The sequence below is a fragment of the Oncorhynchus mykiss genome, chromosome 3, assembly GCF_013265735.2.
Source record: "Oncorhynchus mykiss isolate Arlee chromosome 3, USDA_OmykA_1.1, whole genome shotgun sequence".
Lineage (NCBI taxonomy): Eukaryota > Metazoa > Chordata > Actinopteri > Salmoniformes > Salmonidae > Oncorhynchus > Oncorhynchus mykiss.
The window spans coordinates 45,986,877-46,010,647 of record NC_048567.1 but is presented as its reverse complement, the minus strand read 5'-3'; the positions used below and the strand labels follow the sequence as shown (position 1 = coordinate 46,010,647).

At 42.9% G+C, this 23,771-nt stretch overlaps 1 protein-coding gene across 1 annotated transcript; it reads right to left on the bottom strand.

Annotated features, from left to right (window-relative positions):
• LOC110520034 (cyclin-dependent kinase 5 activator 1-like) lies at positions 1–2,449 on the bottom strand. The gene has a single exon (XM_021597003.2). It carries the CDS (start codon positions 2,067–2,069, stop codon positions 1,173–1,175), a length of 897 nt encoding a protein of 298 aa, XP_021452678.1. The 5' UTR covers positions 2,070–2,449; the 3' UTR covers positions 1–1,172.
• Positions 2,450–23,771: the final 21,322 nt, after the last annotated feature.

Sequence of the window (23,771 nt, the reverse complement as noted above, 5' to 3'; positions counted from 1 at the left end):
TACTTCTCAAGTTCTTTAATTCCACAGCAATAACATACACTAGTGAACTGTCAATACTTGTCCATCGTCGCATTGTTTACATTACATTGTTTGTTTGAGAACAGCTCTCCAGAAATGAGTGCTATACCAGAGTTGTTCCTGATTGCTCTGAGCACATAAAATCACATTGTGCAAGTGAAAGCCATGTATGATAAAAAAAAAAACATATGCAAATGAGCCACAGTAACAGATCAGCTAACTGTGAACACGGTGGCTCATCAGATGTCGAAGAAAAGTCCATCTTCTGAACCAATCAGTAGGGGTAACAGTCCAGTTCCTTCAAGCACTAGCATCTGACCTTGACACTAAATAAGGTAAATGCTTTACTGTTAGTGAATGCTGCACTAGTTTAAATAAAACACAATTACATGATATTGCCAGGGCCTTCTTTCAGGCTCCAATGTTTCAATGCAGAGCACTGAGCCACAGAGAAACAGTAGATTGAAGAGATGCACCTACAAATGCTGAAAACAACCACCAGCCTTGACCAGTATCTATTGCACCATTACAAGTTCACAAATAGGGTAAATTACATTAATAAACCATTGTAACTTATTTTTTTGTGTCACTTCAACAAGTACATCAACAAAATGGCAACAATTATTTTTTAAATTAAAATATACTTTTTTTCAAATGGAAACAATCTGCTATAATAGTTAAAAATAAATATGATGTAAACCACAGTGTTTAATATTGTGATAATTGGCACAAATTATGCTAAAGAATCCCTTTCCTTGTGCATTCCCGTCTATGTCCTAAGTGCTAGCATAGGTTTACGATGCGTAAAGGCTACGCCAGTACCTTGGATAGCTCCACCTCTCGACGCATAACATACTGCTATTCTTTTGCCCACAACAAAACTCCATAAGTGAACATCAAGGCAATTATAAAAGTCGTCCATATTACCCACACATTTATGTATTTGCAGATTTTCCATTGATCCACGGAGGCCCTGTGACTATCCTACAGTATTCGCAGAAGGGTACAAAAAGGAGATTGGTCTACATTTAGAATACAACATGCATATACTGAGCCGTGGTTACGCAATACAATTAGTTTTAAACTGTTGAATAGTACATTCAAACCACTATGTCAGGGGTTTTGTGAAACATACATCGGAGCCCTCATTTGATTTAACGGTCCAAGTCTTTGTCCCTCGACTCGCCTTCATCTTTTAGCTCTTGAAACACCTCCGTGAAAAAGTGCGGGTCTGCATTTAACTGCAACATTTTGGCACTCGTGTTATTGATGATGCTCATAGAACAATCCCAGAAATGATCCTCATTTTCCATAATCATGAATGGTTTCAGAGGGTATGATATCTCGCAACCCATGTACGAGTAGGATAGATAGAGACAGAGCAGGAAGATACCGTGGAGTTCAGATGCGCTGTCGATATCATCGGGTATCGATTCCTTACAGAGCAGGTAGACGAAGACTAAGTTGGCAGGTGTAATGAATCCCTGGTCCTGCCAGCCTTGGAGGAGAAGGGTTCGGTCGACATTTCGGAACCATAGGATGACCTCATTGTAGGTGAGCTTGACTTTACAGCATCTCCTGCACACAAATTCGCCAAGACAGCGCAACAGCTCCCCGGTCGATGCCTGGATAATCACACGCCTCGGCGAGAGGTCTACTTTACTAGGTTGCTTTTGGTCAGGCGAAAGCTTCACATTCTCAGAGGGAACCTGGGGCTGGTTAGGTTCAAGGCTCTGGGTAGGAACCACCGGCACTGGTACAGCAAGTGGTGCTTTCTTACCATCCGTACTCGATTGCTGGGATTTTTTGTTATTTTCATTATTTTGCTGGTCTACGTGGCTGTTGTTGTTCACCTGTGCGGCGTTCGGGTTGACTTTCTTACAACTATTTCTCTTGGTCGATGTGGTAAACAGTTTCTTCAATGTGAGAACTGGGACAAGCATGGAATTGTTCTTTACGCTCCCCGTTTTGATTGCGTGGTCACCCTCTTTTCTGTCATCCAGAATAGCCTCCTTCTTCGATGTTGGAGATATGGAGAGCACCGTTCCCATTCTTGCAGCGTAGGCTACGGCCTGGAGAGACGGCGTTCCTCGTTTGCGGACGGCGTTCCTCGCTTGCGGAGAAGTCGTTCTAGACGACGGCGGTCAAATCAGAGCAGCAAATTTAATTCCATTGACTATGCGGGTCCATTGCGTTGACAGATGGAAATAGTTTCTCATAGGAATTGAGTGGATATTGATGAGTGAAATTCCAGGAGGCAATGGTCGACTCTCACACGACACTGCCTCTGCAGCGCACTACCCCACGAGCAGTCAGCTGTATACAGACAGACCTTCACACCAGGGGAATGTTCGGAGAGAGTCAAAAGCAGCAGGGATAATTCCTTAAACGAGGATTAGTTGTTCAAGTCTGAAGAATTAGCCAACCCCCAACCAGTGCTCTATATTAACGTTTTTAATTGGTTGCACCGGTGCTCCCAATTTCAAAAATTGGAACGCCACATGAAATTTAGAAGCGACAGAAAATACATGTTTTATTTTGTTATTGATTGAGATACTATATTGGGTCTATATGAATTCTAGCTACTTTTGTAGCACATGTTATGCTCTAGAAACTGACAAGTAGCCTAACACAGTAAATACATCAATGTATTATAAAAGCTACAATGCTAATACGAATACTTGTCATTTTGCAAAGTCATTTGTGTACTATTAGGTTTCTACGTTTTTCTCTAAACAACAACTGTGTTGACGACGTGCAAGAGATCTGTCATTCATTTATTGCCATGATCATTGATCTCCCGATCTGCCTCTTCCTTTCTTTTTGTGACCCCAAATGTTTAGCTGTATTGGTAAAGTAACCAGGTCGTTAGCAAGCTAGAAAATGAGGTAACATTATTGAACAAAGTTGTAAACAAATGGTCAACTACGCGGGAGTAGTTTTACAACTGCCCCATTACATGGTTTATGAATGAAAAATACTGTCCAGGCGATCTACTACAGGTACATACAATTGTTGTGGTGGTAATGTGTGTCAGATTTTTGACCTGGTTGGAGTAGAAGCAAATAGGTCGCACTTTAGAGCCCTGCCCCCAAATACACAGGAAGACTGTCAGCTGGTTAGACCAATGAGATAATCAGTGACCACATTACATTGCATTTCATTGGATATCATTTTTTTTAGAACAAGCTTCCAATGATCAATTACCTTATCTATTTTTTTGAATGGGTTCAATTATGAAAATGAGAGAGAAGCTAATCATTAGATGAGTTAATCGTGTTACACACCATAAAATCAATAATCTGTCTTTGAGTCATAAGGATTTGAATAAAAAAATAAGACTTGACACCTCTAGGCCAACATTGCACGAGGCGATATGAATCATTTGAGAATAAGAAAGGCAATTGAGGGCCCACTTGGGAAGGTATATCTTTAGGGGAAATTAGGGCTTTTGAAAGAAAATACTTAATGATAACTTAATTTAAAAAAACTCTAACAATAAAGTTGTAATCTAAAAGAGTTGAACAATAATGCATAATAATTGCGGGAAATTATTACTGCCTTATTAATAGAAACCTTGACAAGAAGTCATGTTGCAATATAACTGATCAAAACTATACAACTAAAACCAAATCCATGGCCTTTATGATATGTTTTTATTAACCTTTTATTTCATCAGGGAGTCATACTGAGACCAAGGTCTCTTTTACAGATGAGCCCTGACTGACAGAAATGACAGAAATACACACATCAAAATACAAATACAAAATGTAAGCAGAAAGAAAAACATGTAATTCAAAACCAACACATTCATCCGTAATAAGGTCCTCAATCAGATTTCTGAATTCCCCTAGAGGCACCAAAACATCAAATGTAAGAATATTTAGAAAATTGTTACATAAATACGTAAAAAAAATACATCTATTTTTTTTAGCTGTTTTACCTTACTGAGTAGAGACGGAAGGAATTTCAAAAGTTAGCCATCTATGAAACCGAGATTGGTAACTCATATGTCTAAAGGTTAGTAAGGATCTTTGGCACAGTGGGAGTTTTTGTAAAAGGGATTTATAAATGAAAACATAGTAGTGTATCAACCTACGTGAAATCAAACAAGGCCATCCAACTTTCTGGTAGAGAATGCACTGATGTGTACTAAACCTGTCTCCCGTGATGAAGTTCAGTCCGCTATGATACACTGAATCTAACGGCTTTAATGAAGTGGCAGCTGCGTTCATGTTGTCGCCATAGTCTAGGACTGATAGAACCGTGGACCTAACAATCTGATTTCTACTATTTAGCAAGAGGCATGACCTGCTTCTATAGAAGAAGCCCATTTGTTTCTCGGCTTCTTAACTAACTAATCAATATGTCTATCCAGATGCCCAGATAATTGTAAGCAGGGACACAATCAATATGGGAACCATCCAAAGTACATATGCATAAATCATTAGAGTTATTTGTATGCACTCTAGATAACAACATATACTTAGTTATACCTGCATTCAATACTACTTTCAGGTCAATAAGGTTTTTCTGTAAAACAATGAAGACATACTGTAGTTCAGATAGAGCCTTGTCAACCGTGTGGGCAATAGTATATTCAACAGTATCATCGGCAAATTACTTTAAAAAAAATATATAAACTGTAAAAAGTACAGAACCCAGAATCGACCCCTGTGGAGCACATTTGGTTATGTCCAAAAACACCTGATTTAACACCACCAGTAGATACACATTGAGTTCTATCTGTCAAGTAATATTTCTAACCTGTTAAATGAACAAGGCAGTTAACCCACTGTTCCTAGGCCGTCATTGAAAATAAGAATTTGTTCTTAACTGACTTGCCTAGTTAAATAAAGGTCAACTAAAAAAATAAACATGCAGCTTGGTCTAGGCCAATTGAGGAAAGCCTCTGAATTAGCAGTGTGTTCAACAGTATCGAAGGCCTTTGACAGGTCAATGAAGAGGGCAGCACAATGTTACCTTTATTCATACAATTTACCACATCATTTATTACTAGGGATGCAACAGAGATAGCGCTATGACCTGGTCTAACACCTGACCAATGTACATTTACAATACATTAGATAAATAAGAAAGATCTTAGCTGAGAATTAATCAAGAATTCTAATATTTTAGTTGGCAAGAGAGTTCAGAAATAGGGCGATAGTTATTTAGGTCACAAGGGTCACCACCTTTGTGAAGGGGGAGTACATGGGCTGCCTTCCAAACCTTGGGGATAGTAGCAGATATAATCGTCAGGTAAAACCTATGGGTTAATGACTCAGCAATCAGGGGGGCATACAGCTGCAGCAGAAATGGATCAAGCATATCAGCCCGAGTGGATTTTTTTTAACATCAATCTTAAGCAAGGCATCTAGCACATCACAGGTAGTAAATTGTTGTTTATCTGAGATGTAAGTTGGTGAACCAGGCGAGGCAGTGATTTGAGAAACCAAGGCTGTTGAGTCTGCCGATAAGAATGCGGTGACTGACAGAGTCGAAAACCTTGGCCAGGTCGATGAAGACGGCTGCACAGTATTGTCTTTTATCGATGGCGGTTATGATATCGTTTAAGACCTTGAGCGTGGCTGAGGTGCACCCATGACCAGCTCGGAAACCAGATTGCATAGCGGAGAAGGTACGTTGGGATTCGAAATGGTCGGTGATCTGTTTGTTAACTTGGCTTTTGAAGACTTGAGAAAGGCAGGTTAGGATAGATATAGGTCTGTAACAGTTTGGGTCTAGAGTGTCTCCCCCTTTGAAGAGGGGGATGACCGCGGCAGCTTTCCAATCTTTAGGGATCTCAGATGATACGAAAGAGAGGTTGAACAGGCTAGTGATAGGGGTTGCAACAATTGCGGCAGATAATTTTAGAAAGAGAGGGTCCAGATTGTCTAGCCCAGCTGATTTGTAGGGGTCCAGATTTTGCAGCTCTTTCAGAACATCAGCTATCTGGATTTGGGTGAAGGAGAAATGGGGGAGGCTTGGGGATAGCCAGTCTAGATTCAAATCCCCTCAAAGGACAGAAAAGGTGTTAAACACTCAGATATAGCACCAATAGCATACGACATGGCAGCATGGGGGTGGTAAATCCCAGCAACAAATTCATGTGTATTCTCGTTTATGGACATATCTACAACCAGGATGTCACATCCTGACCGTAGTTCCTTTTTTATGTCTCTGTTTTAGTTTGGTCAGGGCGTGAGTTGGGGTGGGCATTCTATGTTGTGTATTCTAGGTTTTGTATTTCTGTGTTTGGCCTGGTATGGTTCCCAATCAGAGGCAGCTGTCGATCGTTGGGAACCATACTTAGGCAGCCTGTTTTCCCACTATGGGTTGTGGGTAGTTGTTTTCTGTGTTTTACCATACAGAACTGTTTTGGTTTTCATTTATTTCTCTTGTTCTTTTGTATTCAGTGTTCGGTTATATTTCATAAAAATATGGACATTTACCACGCTGCGCATTGGTCCGATCTTTCCTACTCCTCCTCAGAAGAGGAGGAAAACCGTTACACAGGAGATCAAATGTCTTGGGGACAGAAATATTTAAAGATTGGGACGCCATGAAATTAGATTATATGTTATTTGTGTCCTGCAAAAGCTGTTATAGGATTACAAACCATGGAACTAACTACTTTTTAAATACTGTAGTACCACAAGTTGGAACTAGTTTTGCAATGAAGAAGACAAGCACCAAACCTTTGTGAATGAGTAGTGCTGTGTGCTTTAGAAGCTGGTGAATTGACTTACAGTATTTTCATTTAATTTACAGATGACAGAACTGTGACTTGAATGTTGAAGGTGTAAACTGAACTCCTTCATTTTGTATTCAAAATGTTATACACAATACAGTATTTATACATTATAGCACCAAATTGCACTGACCTGGGCTGTTGTGCTTCCTTGCCCTGTAGTCTAATTTACTAATCTCTTTGTCCAATCATACTGGACATCCTCTAGGAACCCATATAGTAGATCCTATTAGCTAGAACACTCTCCACTGTACAAGACTGACCAGACTTGGCAAAAATACACTGGGTTACTTAACCAGAGCTTAATGTTCTTTTCCGAGAGCGTTACAATGGAAACTGGCTGCAAACATAAACCCCAATGTCTGATGACATTCATAGCATCATCTACCTTCATCCTGGTCTCACAACTTGTAAGTCTACTTCATAGGCAAGGTAGTCGAGAGGACAATTTCATTATTTTACTAGCTCGCAGGAGCTGTCACTGGTTTGTAAACTGTGAACTGGTTCTAAGTATGTTAACATAACCTCCTACAAGAAGGATCTGTCTGAGAAATATGGTTGTTCATGGCATGGGGAAATCTGAGACAATGGATTAGTTCCAAACGGTTCCCTATTCCCTATTTAGTGCACTACTGTTGACCATGATTTATTTTATGGGCCTTTGTGAAAAGTAGTGCAGTATAAAGGGAATCGCTGCCATTTGGGACAGAACCTGTTCGTTCCAACAGCCTGGCCAGTCTTCTTATTCTTTGTTCAGTGACTTGGCTCATGGACCTCTTTGAGGGGAACTGAGAGAAGCTCTGATCAATGAGATCATACATGCTAGCCAGTAGCCACACCATGTCAATAGTGAAGTGATGAAGACACACAGAATGGAAGTGTTCTCACCTAACAAGACTTCAATAAACCTTGATGATGACGAATGATCAAATCGAATCTATCATTGATCAGCTCTTTTGTTATGCTAACTAGAAATGGTTAAATACATTTATTCCACATCCACCACACTGATCCTCAACACAGGGGCCCCTCAGGGGTGCGTGCTCAGTCCCCTCCTTTACTCCCTGCTCACTCATGACTGCACAGCCAGGTACGACTCCAACACCATCAGTAAGTTGTAGGCTTGTTCACCGACAACAACGAGACAGCCTATAGGGAGGAGGTCAGTGACCTGGTCGTGTGGTGCCAGGACAACAACCTCTCCCTCAATGTGATCAAGCCAAAGGAGATGATTGTGGACTACAGGAAAAGGAGTACCGAGCACGTCCCCATTCTCATCGACGGGGCTGCAGTGGAGCAGGTTGAGAGCTTCAAGTTCCTTGGTGTCCACATCACCAACAAACTCACATGGTCCAAGCACACCAAGACAGTCGTGAAGACCTATTCCCCCTCAGGAGACTGAAAATATTTGGCATGGGGTCCTCAGATCTTTAAAAGGTTCTACAGCTGCACCATTGAGAGCATGGTTGCATCACTTTCTGGTATGACAACTGCTTGGCCTCCGACTGCAAGGCACTACAGAGGGTAGTGCGACCGGCCCAGTACATCACTGGGGCCAAGCTTCCTGCCATCCAGGACCTCTATACTAGGCGGTGTCAGAGGAAGGTCCTAAAAATTGTCAAAGACTGTTTTCTCTGCTACCGCACGGCAAGCGGTACCAGAGTGCCAAGTCTAGTTCCAAGAGGCTTATAAACAGCTTCTACCCCCAAGCCATAAGACTGCTGAACATTTAATCAAATGGCTACCCAGACTATTTGCATTGCTCCCCCTCACCCCCTCTTTTACACCGCTGCTACTCTCTGTTATTTTGTATGCGTAGTCACTTTAATAACTCTACCTACATGTACATATTACCTCAATTACCTCGGCTAACCAGTGCCCCAGCACATTGACCCTGTACCGGTACCCCCTGCATCTGGTCTCACTATTGTTATTTTTTACTGCTGCTCTTTAATTACTTTTTCCTTTTATTTCTTATTCGTATTTTTTAAACTGCGTTGTTGTTTAGGGTCTTGTAAGTAAGCATTTCACTGTAAGGTCTACTTACACCTGTTGTATTTGGCGCATGTGACTAATATAAATGTGATTTGATTTGAAACAGTTGACCATGCTACCAGCTGATGATTTTTTGTTTGAATACTTTTCTCAAAGATTGCACTGCAGTGGATAGCACCTGTTTTACGGGCTCCTGACCCATTCTGCTATGTGTTTGGGAGGGGGGCAATTTGAGAATTTTTTGGGGGGTCCGCTAATTCAGAACTTGAAAAGACCCAGTGCATTAATTTTGTGAGAAATGTATATTTGTTCATAAAAAAATATATTAAAAAAATAAAATACAAAAATATATATATATATATATATATATATATATACAGTCAAAGTTGGAATTACATACACCTTAGCCAAATACATTTAAACTCAGTTTTTCACAATTCCTGACATTTAATCTTAGTAAAAATTCCTTGTCTTAGGTCAGTTAGGATCACCACTTTATTTTAACAATGTGAAATGTCAGAATAATAGTAGAGAGAATGATTTATTGAAGCTTGTATTTCTTTCATCACATTCCCAGTGGTTCAGAAGTTTACATACTCTCAATTAGTATATGGTAGCATTGACTTTAAATTGTTTAACTTTGGTCAAACGTTTCAGGTAGCCTTCCACAAGCTTCGCACAATAAGTTGGGTGCATTTTGGCCCATTCCTCCTGACAGAGCTGGTGTAACTCAGGTTTGTAGGTTCTCAGGTTTGAGTCAGGTTTGTAGGCCTCCTTGCTCACACACACCTTTTCAGTTGACCTCTGTCATTGCCAACAAAGGGTATATAACAAAGTATTGAGATAAACTTTTGTTATTGACCAAATACTTATTTTCCACCATAATTTGCAAATAAATTCATTAAAAATCCTACAATGTGATTTTCTGGATTTTTTTTCTCATTTTGCCTGTCACAGTTGAAGTGTACCTATGATGAAAATTACAGGCCTCTCTCCTATTTTTAAGTGGGAGAACTTGCACAATTGGTGGCTGACTAAATACTTTTTTGGCCCTACTGTATATATTTTCTAAGAATTTTCAGGGGGTGCTGCAGCACGGCTATGTCCTGATCGTAACTTTTTTTGTGCATCATTTCCTATAACCGAAAACATCTTCTGGAGAAGAGCGATCACTAACTTTGATTTGGATGACAATTTCTACTTCAACGAGTCAGCAGCTCTGGACGTTCTGTTTACTCTGGACCAGCCCCTAATCCCCGAGACTTGAAAGAGGAAGTGATGGCGCAAAAGAGGCAGACGAGCCGGCATTCTAACTGCACTACTTTGACATGCAAATCAACCTCCTCTGCCCTCCATTCTGTTTGCAAACGTAAGGTCACTAGAGAACAAACAGGATGAGCTCCATTTGAGACTATCCTGTCAACAGGACCTGAAGAACTGTAATATTAGCTGTTTCGCAGAGTCGTGGCTGAACATGGATAATATACTTCTTGCTGGCTTTTCCATGCGTCGTCAAGACCGGTCGGCAGGCTCGGGTAAGATGAAGGTTTGAGGGGTGTGTCTCTTTGTTAACAACAGCTGGTGCACCATCTCTAATGTTAAGGAAGTCTTGAGCTTTTGCTCGCCTGCGTTAGAATACTGTACATCATAACAAGCTGCAGACCACTATTTCCAAAGAGTTTTCATCTAGGTTTTTTTGTGGTCTATTTACCAACACAAACTGATGCTGGCACTAAGGCCGCACTCAACCCACTGTTTAGGGCCATAAGCAAACAAGAACATGCTAATCCAGATCCACAGCTGTTCATTGACTACATCTCAGCGTTCAACAACATAGTGCCCTCGAAGCTTATCACTAAGCTCAGGACCCTGGGACTGAACACCTCCCTCTGCAACTGGATCCTGGACTTCCTGACTTCCTCAGATGGTGAGGGTAGGCAACAACACATCCAACACACCGCCACACTGACCCTCAACCTGGGGGTGCATGCTTAGTCCCCTCCTGTATTCCCTGTTCACCCACCACTGCATGGCCGAGCACGACTCCAACACCATCATTTAGTTAGCTGACGACACAACGATGATGAGAAAGCCTATAGCAGGTGTGGGAAACTCCAGTCCTCGGATGCCTGATTGATGTCACACGTTTTCTCCATCCCTAGCAAACACAGCTGATTAATCAAATTGCATTCTAGATCATGATTAGGTGATTCTTAGAGTCAGGTGTGCTAGCTGGGGCTAGGGGAAAACGGTGACACCTATCAGGCCCTCGAGGACTGGAATTGCCCACCCCTGGCCTATAGGGAGGTCTGTGACCTGGCGGTGTGGTGCCAGGACTATCAATCTCTCTGTCAACGTCAGCAAGACAAAGGAGCTGATCATGCACTATAGGGAACGCCCCCTTTCACATCGACAGGGCTGTAGTGGAGCGGGTCGAGAGTTCCTCGTTGTCCACATCACTAAGGAATTAACATGGTCCACACACACTCCAACAAAGTTGTGAAGAAGCTATGACAATGCTTCATCCCCCTCAGGAGGCTGAAAAGATTTGGCATGGGTCCTCAGATCCTCAAAAAGTTCTACAGCTGCACCATTGAGAACATCTTTACTGGCTGCATCACCCCTTGGTATCGATGTGAAGGGGTACGATGACCACAAGGCATTACAGAGGATAATGCGTACAGCCCAGTACATCACTGGGGCTGAGCTCCCTGCCATCCAGGACCTGTATACCAGGTGGTGTCAGAGGAAGGCCCTAAAATTGTCAAAGACTCCTGCCACCAAAGTCATAGACTGTTCTCTCTGCTACCGCATGGCACGCAGTAAAGTAAATAGTTAACCAAATAGCTACCCAGACTATCTGCATTGACCCTTTTTGCACTAACTCTTTAGACTCATCACATACGCTGCTGCTACTGTTTATTATCTATCCTGTTGCCTACTCACTTTACCCCCACCTGTATGTACATATCTACTTCAATAACCTCGTAGCGCTGCACATCGACACGGTACCGGTACATAGCCAAGTTGTCGTTACTAGTTGTGTATTTATTCCTCATGTTGTTATTCTGGGGCGGCAGCATAGCCTAGTTGTTAGAGCGTTGGACTAGCAACCGGAAAAGTTGCAAGGTCAAATCCCTCAGCTGACAAGGTACGAATCTGTCGCTCTGCCCCTGAACAAGGCAGTTAACCCACTGTTCCTAGGCCGTCGTTGAAAATAAGAATGTGTTCTTAACTGACTTGCCTAGTTGAAAAAACTACATATCTTCCTCTCTGCATTATTGTGAAGGGCCCATGAGGAAGTATTTGGCTGTAAGTCTACAAAAGCAAGTGACAAATAAAACATTCATTTGATTTGATGTGAGCAGAGGGAGGAAAGTCACAGTGTTGTCGCAGACGTGGCAGACTTGACACTGTTGTGATGCATATGCAAAGTGACTGCTGTGAAAGTTTGATCCAGGCTCAGTGGGGTTCAGGCAGGCACTGCCTCACACTGTCAGTTATCTGGAGAGAGATGACTGACAGTGTGAGATAGAGAGAGTGGTAGAGCAAAAGAGGGAGAATGTGGGATAGAGAGAGAGTGAGAGGGAGGGGGGAATGATTGAGTGGGGTGCGAGAGGAGAGAGAGGCGAGAGGCTTCATATCACATCTGTTCACGAAGGACAATTGGAGATGGGCGGAGGAAAGTATTTTATTTGGTTGGAAGAATTCACTTCCTCTCAAATAAAAAGCAACTTAGACCACAATGCAATTCATGATCACCAATTGCAATTGTATTACAAAAACACTGAAATTGCATAGACGAAATAGAATGAACATTGATTTTGTAATTCTATTGTAACTACAAAGTAATTCATTTTTAGAAGTCTGATTAGTTCTAACTCAAGTGTACTGGAATAGCTGTTTATATTATGTAAGCGTCTAGATAAGCTTAATGGTTGAGTGCTTGCTATGCTGAAGCAATGACAGACTTGTGTTCCACTCTCACACTGGTTGAATTCTTCCACCTTGTGGTTATTAAATGCTACTGCAGTGTACCACCTGTGTCCATGTAATAATACAAGTGTCTATTCATATTTGCGGTTTTTATGAGGATATAACAAAATATCAGCTTAAGTCTTGTATGCATTGAATCATTTAGAAAGAGAGGGTCATCTAATTCTGAGAGAGAAAAAAATACGGGCAAACCTTTGCTTGTAGGGTGAGACAGATCCAATGTAATCGTTTTCTTTTTTTTGCGTTCTTGTGGTACGTCATTCAAAGATATGGAAAGTAGAGGAACTGATATGTCTCAATTTTACCATCCTGGTTGGTTCTGAAAAATTTTAATGAACACCAGAGGGCAGCCATGTCCTTCAGTCAGAGGTAGAGCACCTTGTTGATCTATTCTGTCAGCAACAGTCTTCACCACTTCAAGCTAGCATTTAATTAGTCCACAAGGTAATATGGTAGACCCCAAGGCCTCTATCAGGGTAATATTGCCCATCATGACAGAAATACTCCTTTCAACCCATCTGCCACTGCCAGGAGTCTAGTCACACGACCAGTGAAAGCCACCTGCCTATACCTACTACTACTACTACTACTACTACTACTACTACTACTACTACTACTACTACTACTACTACTACTACTACTGCTACTACTACTACTACTACTACTACTACAGGAAAAGCTCTTTCTATGCTAAATACATGAACTTAATTCTTCTTTAGTTAAGACGCAATCATTAGACGCAATCATTTATATGGCAAGAGCAGTGCTCAAAAAGCACGAGAGTGAAAATATTCACAGATAATTAAATACGTCTGTGAATCCATTATTAGATCAATGAAATAACTGAATCCAAGACCGTTACAATGCTATTGTATCGGACAAGTAGTAAGCAGTAATAAAACAACTTTAATTGGACTACAACATTGAAATCATTTGCCACTCATTCCCAGAAAGATGAAGCCTCTCACTTTCTCACTAGCCTCTTACCCCCAGCCCATTCTCTCTACAAGAAGAATCTGTCTGGCTGTTGTCGTGGAGCACATCAAACGCAAACAGAGGGATCAGGTATCCTGCCTTATCTAGGTCTTGTCCATCAGGCCCTTCAGCAGGGGCTTAGCACAGCACTGTGGCCAGAGGCAGGTGGGAGGGAGGCAGCAGGCAGACAAGCAGACAGGCAGGCAGGCAGGCCAGATCACAGGTCCTTCCTCGGGGGAGCTGTCTGCTGCCGCAGCTGGCCATAGCCTGATAAGACACACAGCAACACAACAGAGAAATACAGCACACACACTTAGAAACACGCACGCACACACACACACACACACACACACGCACAAACACGCGCACACTCCCACCACATCAGACATCAGAGGCATTCACTATTTTTTTTCTATTTTTCCCATCCTTGAAAAGGAGGGATTGTTAGGGCCATCATAGAGGAGTTTCAAGCCACACCAAGAACTGAAAGACGGCGGCGGTGTTGGGAGCGTCTTCGGGATCTCACTGAGAAAAATACCAACCGGTCTACAAAGCTGTCAAGGTCAAGGGCCAGACTTCTACAGCAGGGCTACGTGTCAATATCAAATTACACCCTATTCCCTGCATAGCGCTCTGCTTTTAGTATTTAGTATTTTTCGTATTTTATTTTGAATTCCCTGGATCTGTTTCTGAAGCAACGGCAACTCTTCCTGGGCTCCACTCAAAACATGACACACATAGAACATCAATAGACAAGAACAGCTCAAAGACTGAACTACACAAACCTGGGCCCTGGTCAAAAGTAGTAGGGAATAGGGAACATGGTGGCGTTTTGGACTTAATGGTACAGTAATAGAGGCCTTGTTTGTTGCCCGGGGATGAAACAGAGGTCATACAAACATCCGGTGTGAACCTGTGTTGGGTTGCAACAAGAGTTCACAAATCAATGACATCGGGCATCCTTTTCCCAGGGCAGCAGGTGTTCCAAGGCTGTCGTTTGAAGGCCACACACAAGGCGCAGACACACACACACACACACACACACACACACACACACACACACACACACACACACACACACACACACACACACACACACACACACACACACATACACACACACACACACACACACACACACACACACACACACACACACACACACACACACACACACACACACACACACACACACACACACACACACACACACACACACACACACACACACCTCTCTCATTGTGGACGGGTGATGGAACCACACCTGTGTGGAATCACCTGCTTTAAATATACTTTGTATCCCTCGTTTGCTCTAGTGTTTCCATTATTTTGTCAGTTACCTTCTTTACTTGGTTAAATTGCTTGAAAGTGCTAAGTAAAATAATAATAATAATACTAGCCCTTTTGAGTGAACCTGAACAATGAGCATTCAGCTATATCATTCAAGGTATATGGCAGGTAGCCTAGTGGTTGGAGCGTTGGACTAGTAACCGCAAGGTTACAAGATCAAATCCCTTAGCTGTCAAGGTAAAAATCTGTTGTTCTGCCCATGAACAAGGCAGTTAACCTACTGTTCATAGGCTCTCATTGAAAATAAGAATTAGTTCTTAACTGACTTGCCTAGTGAAATCTAAATAAATATACACATGGGAGGGTCAAATTAATTTAATCTGGATGTGATTCTATCTCATTGATCAATTTTTGACTCTCTTTGGACATATTATATTAATTAATTTGTCATTCTCCTATATCCTTTACCCTTTATCATATAGCTTAGAAAAATAAAGGGACTCAGCTCTATAACTTCTTCATTAACAAGAAACAAATTGGTTATGTCCCAAATCGCACCCCATTCCCTATATAGTGCACTACTTTTGACCAGAACCCTAGTCAAGAGTAGTGGACTACAAAAGCAGAAAGGGTGGCATTTTGGATGATGCCGTTGAAACAGAGAAGAGATGGGACAGCAATGTGAAGAATGGCAGTGGATATTGTGAGCACAGAGTGAGGTGGTTCTCCTGCTGGCCTTGGCAGATGTGTTCTCTCTGATATCTAACTAAATAGAGTCTTTGATTGAGCCAGCAGGCAGACATCCCAGCTCTGTCAGGCTCTCCTCATAAAACTATCCATTCACAACCCACTGATCCTCCAGCTAATATTTCACCTGGGTTTTTTTTTCTTCCATTCTGAAGGAAATATTTCTCTACATTCTCATATCTGTAAATGTTACATTTGTTATAAGTATTTGAGGATTCTTAATGGGATTTAGTGTGATTAGTATGACAGCACAAATAGCGGCCATTTTGGTGATTTTGGAACCTTTTCATATTTTGTATCCGAAGAGTAGTGAGTCATAATTATCTAAAGTCACAATAACCTGAAGCCAAAACGTCTGGGTTGTCTGACATGTCATGATAAAACCATACCAGTACCTATACCAGTCAGTGCAGTATCCTTAATGCCTGGGCTGTCTGGCATGTCATGATAAAATCATACCAGTGTCTATACCAGTCAGTGCAGTATCCTTAATACCTAGGTTGTCTGACATGTCATGATAAAACCATACCAGTGCCTATACCAGTCAGTGCAGTATCCTTAATGCCTGGGCTGTCTGGCATGTCATGATAAAACCATACCAGTGCCTATACCAGTCAGTGCAGTATCCTTAATGCCTGGGCTGTCTGGCATGTCATGATAAAATCATACCAGTGTCTACCAGTAAATGCAGTATCCTTAATTCCTGCCAGGTGGCACTCTTGCCTATTCTCTGTGCGTCAGAAAGGCTCTGTGACCTGTGAGTGTTGACTGGTGTCTATCAGTAGATGGTGCTAGCCCCGTGTGGGGAGAAGGTCCTTAATGTCTGGGCCCTGCCAGGAGAAACACACAGAGACGTGATTACGTTTCACAAGAAGCGGACAGATAAATACATTACACACAACTCCTGTTGTCATCGTCCTGCTCTTTGATGGTCTGACCCTCTCCCTCTCCCTCCCAAAATAAACTCTCTTCCTCCCCGGGCCTGGGAATCGCACTCGGACGTTCAATTGGCTGGAAAGATTCTCGACGCTTCATTTCAGAGCAGATATAGATAAATAAATGAGTATGATCATCACTTGGTCTTTTTTTTTATGACAGGAGTGAATGACAGAGTGGGGCCTGTCTTGACCCTGTGTTCACAGAGGGGAGATTCCTTCACCGCAGGAACACATTCTAGCACCTTTGATGTTCGGGGATGTTTCACCATCTATAGAGCTGCCTCGCACTTCTTTTGATAGAAGAAATTCACGTGATAACCCACTTTAAGTAGCTCCGTATTGTCACTAGTGTGTCTACAGATGTTTTCCTCTTGGCTACATAACAGCAGATTGGTGATTTATGTTTTGATTTGAATCAAAACAACTAATAAGCCTCAAATTGCATCACATGTATAACTCAACGAAATTCATGCAACTGTCCTTGAGTACGTATTGCAGAGTAGTTATGACACAGATGTAGGTGCCCTGTGACACAATAAGAGAGGTCATTGATAGGACTGTGTGGGGTACTGTAGATATTGGGTCTGGGTTCCAAATGGCACCCTATTCCCTATGTAGCACACTACATTGGACTATGGGCCCTGGTCAAAAGTAGTGCACTGTATAGGGAATAGGGTGCCATTTGTGATGCAAACATTGGGTTTATTTCCCAGTCCCAAGCAGCCAGGAGTGAGGGACAGCTTCAAGGCCCGCTGGTAGGTGCATTCCTATCGATAGGTGGTTTGTAGAGGTCTGCTATCACTGTATCCCTCCCTACCGCTTGGCCCACTCCCTCTCCCTGCCCAGCCACCCTCTTCTCCTCCCAGCCTGAGAGGGACCTCTTGTTCCCCGGACCTCGCGCTGCTCCAGACACCTGGGCCAAGATCAACAGCACATGTTGAAAAGGCCCAGCAGCGACCAAGCAGCAGCGCTCTGCTCCGTTCCACGCAGGGGATGATGTAATCCCATCCCACTAGAGCACAACATGGTGACTTGTCAAAAGAAAAAGAGAAAAAGCCACAGAGGAAGAAGGAAGGTTTTTTTTTCCTGGGGAAAGGTATCGCTCAGAGGCGGTGGTCTCTCCGGAGGGAGAAGTTCCACCTGTTGCCATACTTAATGTTGAGATCAACATAGGAAAATCATTATGGGATATCAGAACAGACCCTGCATCTCCTCCTTGACTTGGGTTTGGGGGTTGAAGACAAGCCTGATCAATCTATTTGATTAAAGACAACACTCATCCTCTTATAGAAGTTTGTAATCTAGCTGAGAGATATCAGATACAGGGTAAAAAAATATACTTCTAAATATATTTCTAAATACACTTTTAAATATACTTCTAAACATAACTGCTTCCGAGTTGATCTTGAATACCGATTTTTGCCCAGTTCCGTTGTATATACTGGTTCTGTCTGAGTGTACCTCTCCTTATCTGACCTCCAACAGAGGACAACAAAGGATACCAAATACCAAATCTCTTTCTCTCTCTTTCTTTCTCTCTCTCCCCTTCTCTCTCTCTCTCTCTCTCTCTCATCATGATATCAACTCCCAAGTCTCCTTAGTGAATTACCAAAGTCTTCACCCCAGTAGAAAGAAGTCATCCAAAGAAAATAAACAGAATCATCCTATTACGGGAATAGTGGTTGTGACATCCACATGAATCATCTTGGATCCTTCTAACAGGTGTTGAAAATGAATTATAGCAAATGTTGTGTTAATTAGTTGTTGATGTACATTGTTAAAACACTTAGTGGCCTTTTTAACATCCAAAAACTAAATCCCAAAAGCGTTTGGTTTAAGTGTCTGTATTGAGCGTGGTTAAATGCTTGATTTGTTATTGTTTTAATGTCCTATGTCCTATGGGTCACACTGCTACTGCTAATATTGCAGTTGTTATTTCAGAGGGACCCAGAGGACCATTTAGGCTAACTCCTGGGCCTCTGTCTCTGAAGGCGCTATCATCCCACATCAGCCTCCCCTTGAAGTGGTTTTATAAGACATGACTGAGGGAGCTCAGGCCCAAAGTGATCAGCCAGGGAGCAACATCTGAAACCCATTTCCCGCAATTAAAGGGAGAAGCTATCAGCTCTAAATATCGCTTGTTTCCACGGTATCGGCTCAAATATTTGCCTCATGCGCACGCACAGACAGACAGACAGCCAGACAGACAGACAGACAGACAGACAGACAGACAGACAGACAGACAGACAGACAGACAGACAGACAGAGAGAGAGTCCCATAAACAGTAACAGAACATTTTAAAATATATTTGTTTATAGAGAAAGCAAAGCCAGAGCGAGAGAAGCAAGAGAAGGGTGTCCACGGATCAGAAAATAAACCAGCCGATGACGGGGTAATGTGTGAATGCTCACACCTGCGCTGATGAGGTACTCCAGGCGGGAGTGTGTGTGTGTGTGTGTGTGGGAGGGAGGGGGGGATAAAGAGGTTCTTGTCTGAGATTATTTTTGGTGTGTGTGTGCACATTTGGATGCTCATCAGACTTCAAACACAATAAAATTAAAAGCAGGCATTTCGTCGGTAGGGTAGCAGACCTGATTGCTATCTACAATTGCAATCAAACCAATTTAACTCACTAAAACGCATTGTTTTAATTCCAAACCCAAAGTTCTGGGTCCATTACTTTCACTCTTGTGTGGTTTGGTTGGGTTCAGTGGATTGGTCATGGAATAGAATACATACTTTTGGCATTTGGTCAGTGTTGGTTTTGGAGGACTGTGTGGCACCTGTGGCTCACCATTCACGAACATCTCATCTGAACACTGACAGTACACTTCCAATTCCCATCGAGTATATCAGTCTTCTATCAGTATACATTTGAACTCGTTTGTTCCAATGAATATGATCACAAGATCAGTCTGACTAAAGACCAAACATGTCCTGTAACTGTAATCAGTGCTCAGATGAGCACCTTGATGGACACTTGTGAATGAAGGCTGAGGTCTACCAGCTTATTGCTATTTTTTTCTATGAGTACCATTGCGTATTGCTCTTTTCCTTATGAGTAACATGTCAAGAGAAAATGAGGATAGGGATAAGGAACAGGCGAACATGGCGTGTGCCTTGGAGCAGTTATTGAGGCCCAAATAGCAACACAATGATAGCACATTGCAACAGAGGATGTGTATTGTTTCTTCAGGGGAGCAACCGAGAGGCCAGGAGCGAGAGCTACTTTCACTTGTATGCAAGGAAAACACTATCAGAGGGAGAGGAATTCCATCACCTTTAGCCTTTTGTAACTTGGCAATCTCCAACTATCAGCTTCCATTCCCCCCTCTGGTGAATAAAATAGAATAGACAAGCATGATATCAATTTGAGGGAGGGGAAAATCAAGCTCCTTTACAAACATTCATTGCAAACTCGCAAATCGGAGACTACCAAACGAAAGTTAAACCACTCCGTGTGCACGGTCTTGACATTTCTGAAGCCTTTCTGATTGTCGGGTCACGAACATTTTCTGTAACTCATAGAGTGCTAAGCATCTTATCAACTGTCATCCTCAAACTAGTAGATACCAGAATGATAATACCTCGGGAGATTATGTGAAGAGACAAACCCCCCCAAAAAAGAAGAAAGAAATACCCACCCAGGAGTCAGAGAGCAGAACAGAGGTTCAGGATAAACTCTGTCAGACCTCTGTTCGCAAAGTCATATGAAACAGATTGAACTCAGATGCTTAGAGAAGGCCTGCAGAGCCGGCTGATGAGTCTGGGAGTGCAACACTTGACGGTGAATGGTAGAAATGTCAAAAGCCAATAAGTAAAATGGAGCTGATCCTAGTTCATCTTAAGGACAAGCGGCCTAAAGCTCATTACCTGCATTAGCCTGGAGGGCCTTTTCCAGGTATGCAGACCTCCTCCTCCCTTCTTCAGAGGGGTCTACAGTAACTGTCAATGGGCATAATGGAATAGGATAAAGCCCCAGATGATTTGTTCTAAGACAAAGTTAAAGAAAAAAGTATAGAACATTTAAAAAAAATAAAAAACAACTGTGTCTTGACTGAGTATGTCTTCCCACCTCAAGAGTTCATCATTTAGAACTAAATAAACTCTGCAGAAAAAGAAGCGTCCTCTCACTGTCAACTGCGTTTATTTTCATCAAACTTAACATGTGTAAATATTTGTATGAACATAACAAGATTCAACAACTGGGACAGAAACTGAACAAGTTCCATGGAGAAGGAGAGCCCACAGTCCTTGGTAGAGGCCGCGTCGGTGGCACTGTGTGATCCTCGAGGCGGGCGAAGAAAGTGTTTAGCTTGTCCGGAAGCAAGACATCGGTGTCCGCGATGTGGCTGGTTTTCCCTTTGTCGCCCATGATTGTCTGTAGATCCTGCCACATACGTTTCGTATCTGAGCTGTTGAATTGCGAATCGGCTTCGTCTCTATACTGACGTTTTCCCTGTTTTTTTTTGCCTTATGGAGGGAATAACAACACTGTTTGTATTCGGCCATATTCCCAGTTGCCTTGCCATGGTTAAATACGGTGGTTCGAGCTTTTTAGTTTTTCACGAATGCTGCCATCTATCCACGGTTTCTGGTTAGGGTAGGTTTTAATAAACTCAGCAAAAAAAGAAGCATCCTCTCACTGTCAACTGCGTTTATTTTCAGAAAATGTGTTAATATTTGAATGAACATAACAAGATTCAGCAACGAAGACATGAACTGATCAAGTTCCACAGACATGTGACTAACAGAAATGGAATAATGTGTCCCTGAACAAAGGGGGGGGGGGGGGGGGGGGGGGTCGAAATCAAAAGTAACATTCAGTATCTTGTGTGGCCACCAACTGCATTAAGTACTGCAGTGCATCTCCTCATGGACTGCACCAGATTTGCCAGGTCTTGCTGTGAGATGTTATCCCACTCTTCCACCAAGGCACCTGCAAATTCCCAGACATTTCTAGGGGGAATGGCCCTAGCCCTCACCCTCCGATCCAACAGGTCCCAGACGTGCTCAATGGGATTGAGATCCGGGCTCTTCACTGGCCATGGCAGAACACTGACATTCCTGTCTTGCAGGAAATCATGCATAGAACGAGCAGTATGGCTGGTGGCATTGTCATGCTGGAGGGTCATGTCAGGATGAGACTGCAGGAAGGGGACCACATGAGGGAGGAGGATGTCTTCCCTGTAACGCACAGCATTGAGATTGCCTGCAATGACAACAAGCTCAGTCCGATGAGGCTGTGACACACCGCCCCAAACCATGACGGACCATCCACCTCCAAATCGATACCGCTCCAGAGTACAGGCCTCCGTGTAACGTTCATTGCTTCAACGATAAACGCGAATCCGACCATCACCTGTGGTGAGACAAAACCGGGACTCATCAGTGAAGAGCAATTTTTGCCAGTCCTGTGGTTCAGCGACGGTAGGTTTGTGCCCATAGGCGATGTTGTTGCCGGTGATGTCTGGTGAGGACCTGCCTTACAACAGTCCTACGGGCCCTCAGTCCAGCCCCTCTCAGCCTGTTGCGGACAGTCTGAGCACTGATGGAGGGATTGTGCGTTCCTGGTGTAACTCGGGCAGTTGTTGTTGCAATGCTGTACCTGTGCCGCTGATGTGATGTTCGGATGTACCGATCCTGTGCAGGTGTTGTTACACATGGTCTGTCACTGCGAGGACGATCCGCTGTCCATCCTGTCTCCCTGTAGCACTGTCTTAGGCATCTCACAGTACGGACATTGCAATTGATTTCCCTGCCACATCTGCAGTCCTCCTGCCTCCTTGCATCATTCCTAAGGCATGTTCACGCAGATGAGCAGGGACCCTGGGCATCTTTCTTTTTGTGTTTTTCAGAGTCAGTAGAAAGGCCTCTTTTAGTGTCCTAAGTTTTCATAACTCTGACCTTAATTGCCTACCGTCTGTAAGCTGTTAGTGTCTTAACAACCGTTCCACAGGTGCATGAACAAGCATGTGTTTAAACAATGAAGTTCTGTGAAGTTATTTGGATTTTTACTAATTATCTTTGAAAGACAGGGTCCTGAAAAAGGGACGTTTCTTTTTTTTTTTTGCTGAGTTTATAACTAACCTAAGATAGTTCATCTGTGTCGTTTTCAACAGGAGCAAATGAAGCATGGTGGACAGAACGAGCAAGGAGGTGGGCAGAGCAATGCACGAGCTAGCGAGATTCTATTGGCGCGTTCTAGCATGCATTTGCATGTAGAGTGTGTGTGTGCAATAACTAAATTAGCCCTTGCATTCCTTGTAAACAACACAATTCTTGGAAACGTTGGCAAAGGGTCACTAAGTACACTCTGTTCATAACAGATTATAGTTTTGGGAACAGAAAACTGCATTGAGATCGAGCTTTTCTTCTGTGAGAAAATCAGCCGAATGTAGGCCCAGTTCCATCTCACTCTGTACTCTCCCACTGCTGGCCACTGGCCTTCCTCTCCTCACCAAGAGTGGGAGTGGAAATTCCAACAGTATGCTTCAAATGTTATACTTCTTGTCATTATCTCCCTAGGAGAGGTGGGTGTGGAGTCAGGCGCAGGAGAGCAAGAATTTCAAGAGGGGCGTTTTATTTACTGGTCCACCAACAAAGCAGGTACAGGACCCCAAAAGCAGCCACCAGAAAACAGATACGCAGTCTAGTCGAAAACGGAGGAACCCACTCCTCTACTAAACTACTGTGCGGCAAAAACAGTCCCGTGAAATAAACCTGCTTAACAGGGAAAAACGCAACACAAGCCAACGACAGTAACACAAACAATCCCGCACAAACCTAGAGGGTAGGTCGAGATTAAATACCCCACTGATTAGCCTAAACTAGACACAGGTGAACACAAGACAGACAAAACCAAACGAAAAAGAAAAGGGATCGGTGGCAGCTAGTAGGCCGGCGACGACGACCGCCGAGCGCCGCCCGAACAGGAAGAGGAGCCACCTTCGGTGGAAGTCGTGACACTTCTGGTGAAACATCTGGGGTCATTTGTTGGCACAAATTCGTGTGTAAACCAATGCATGGGATCATTTCCACGTAAAATTTGAGATTT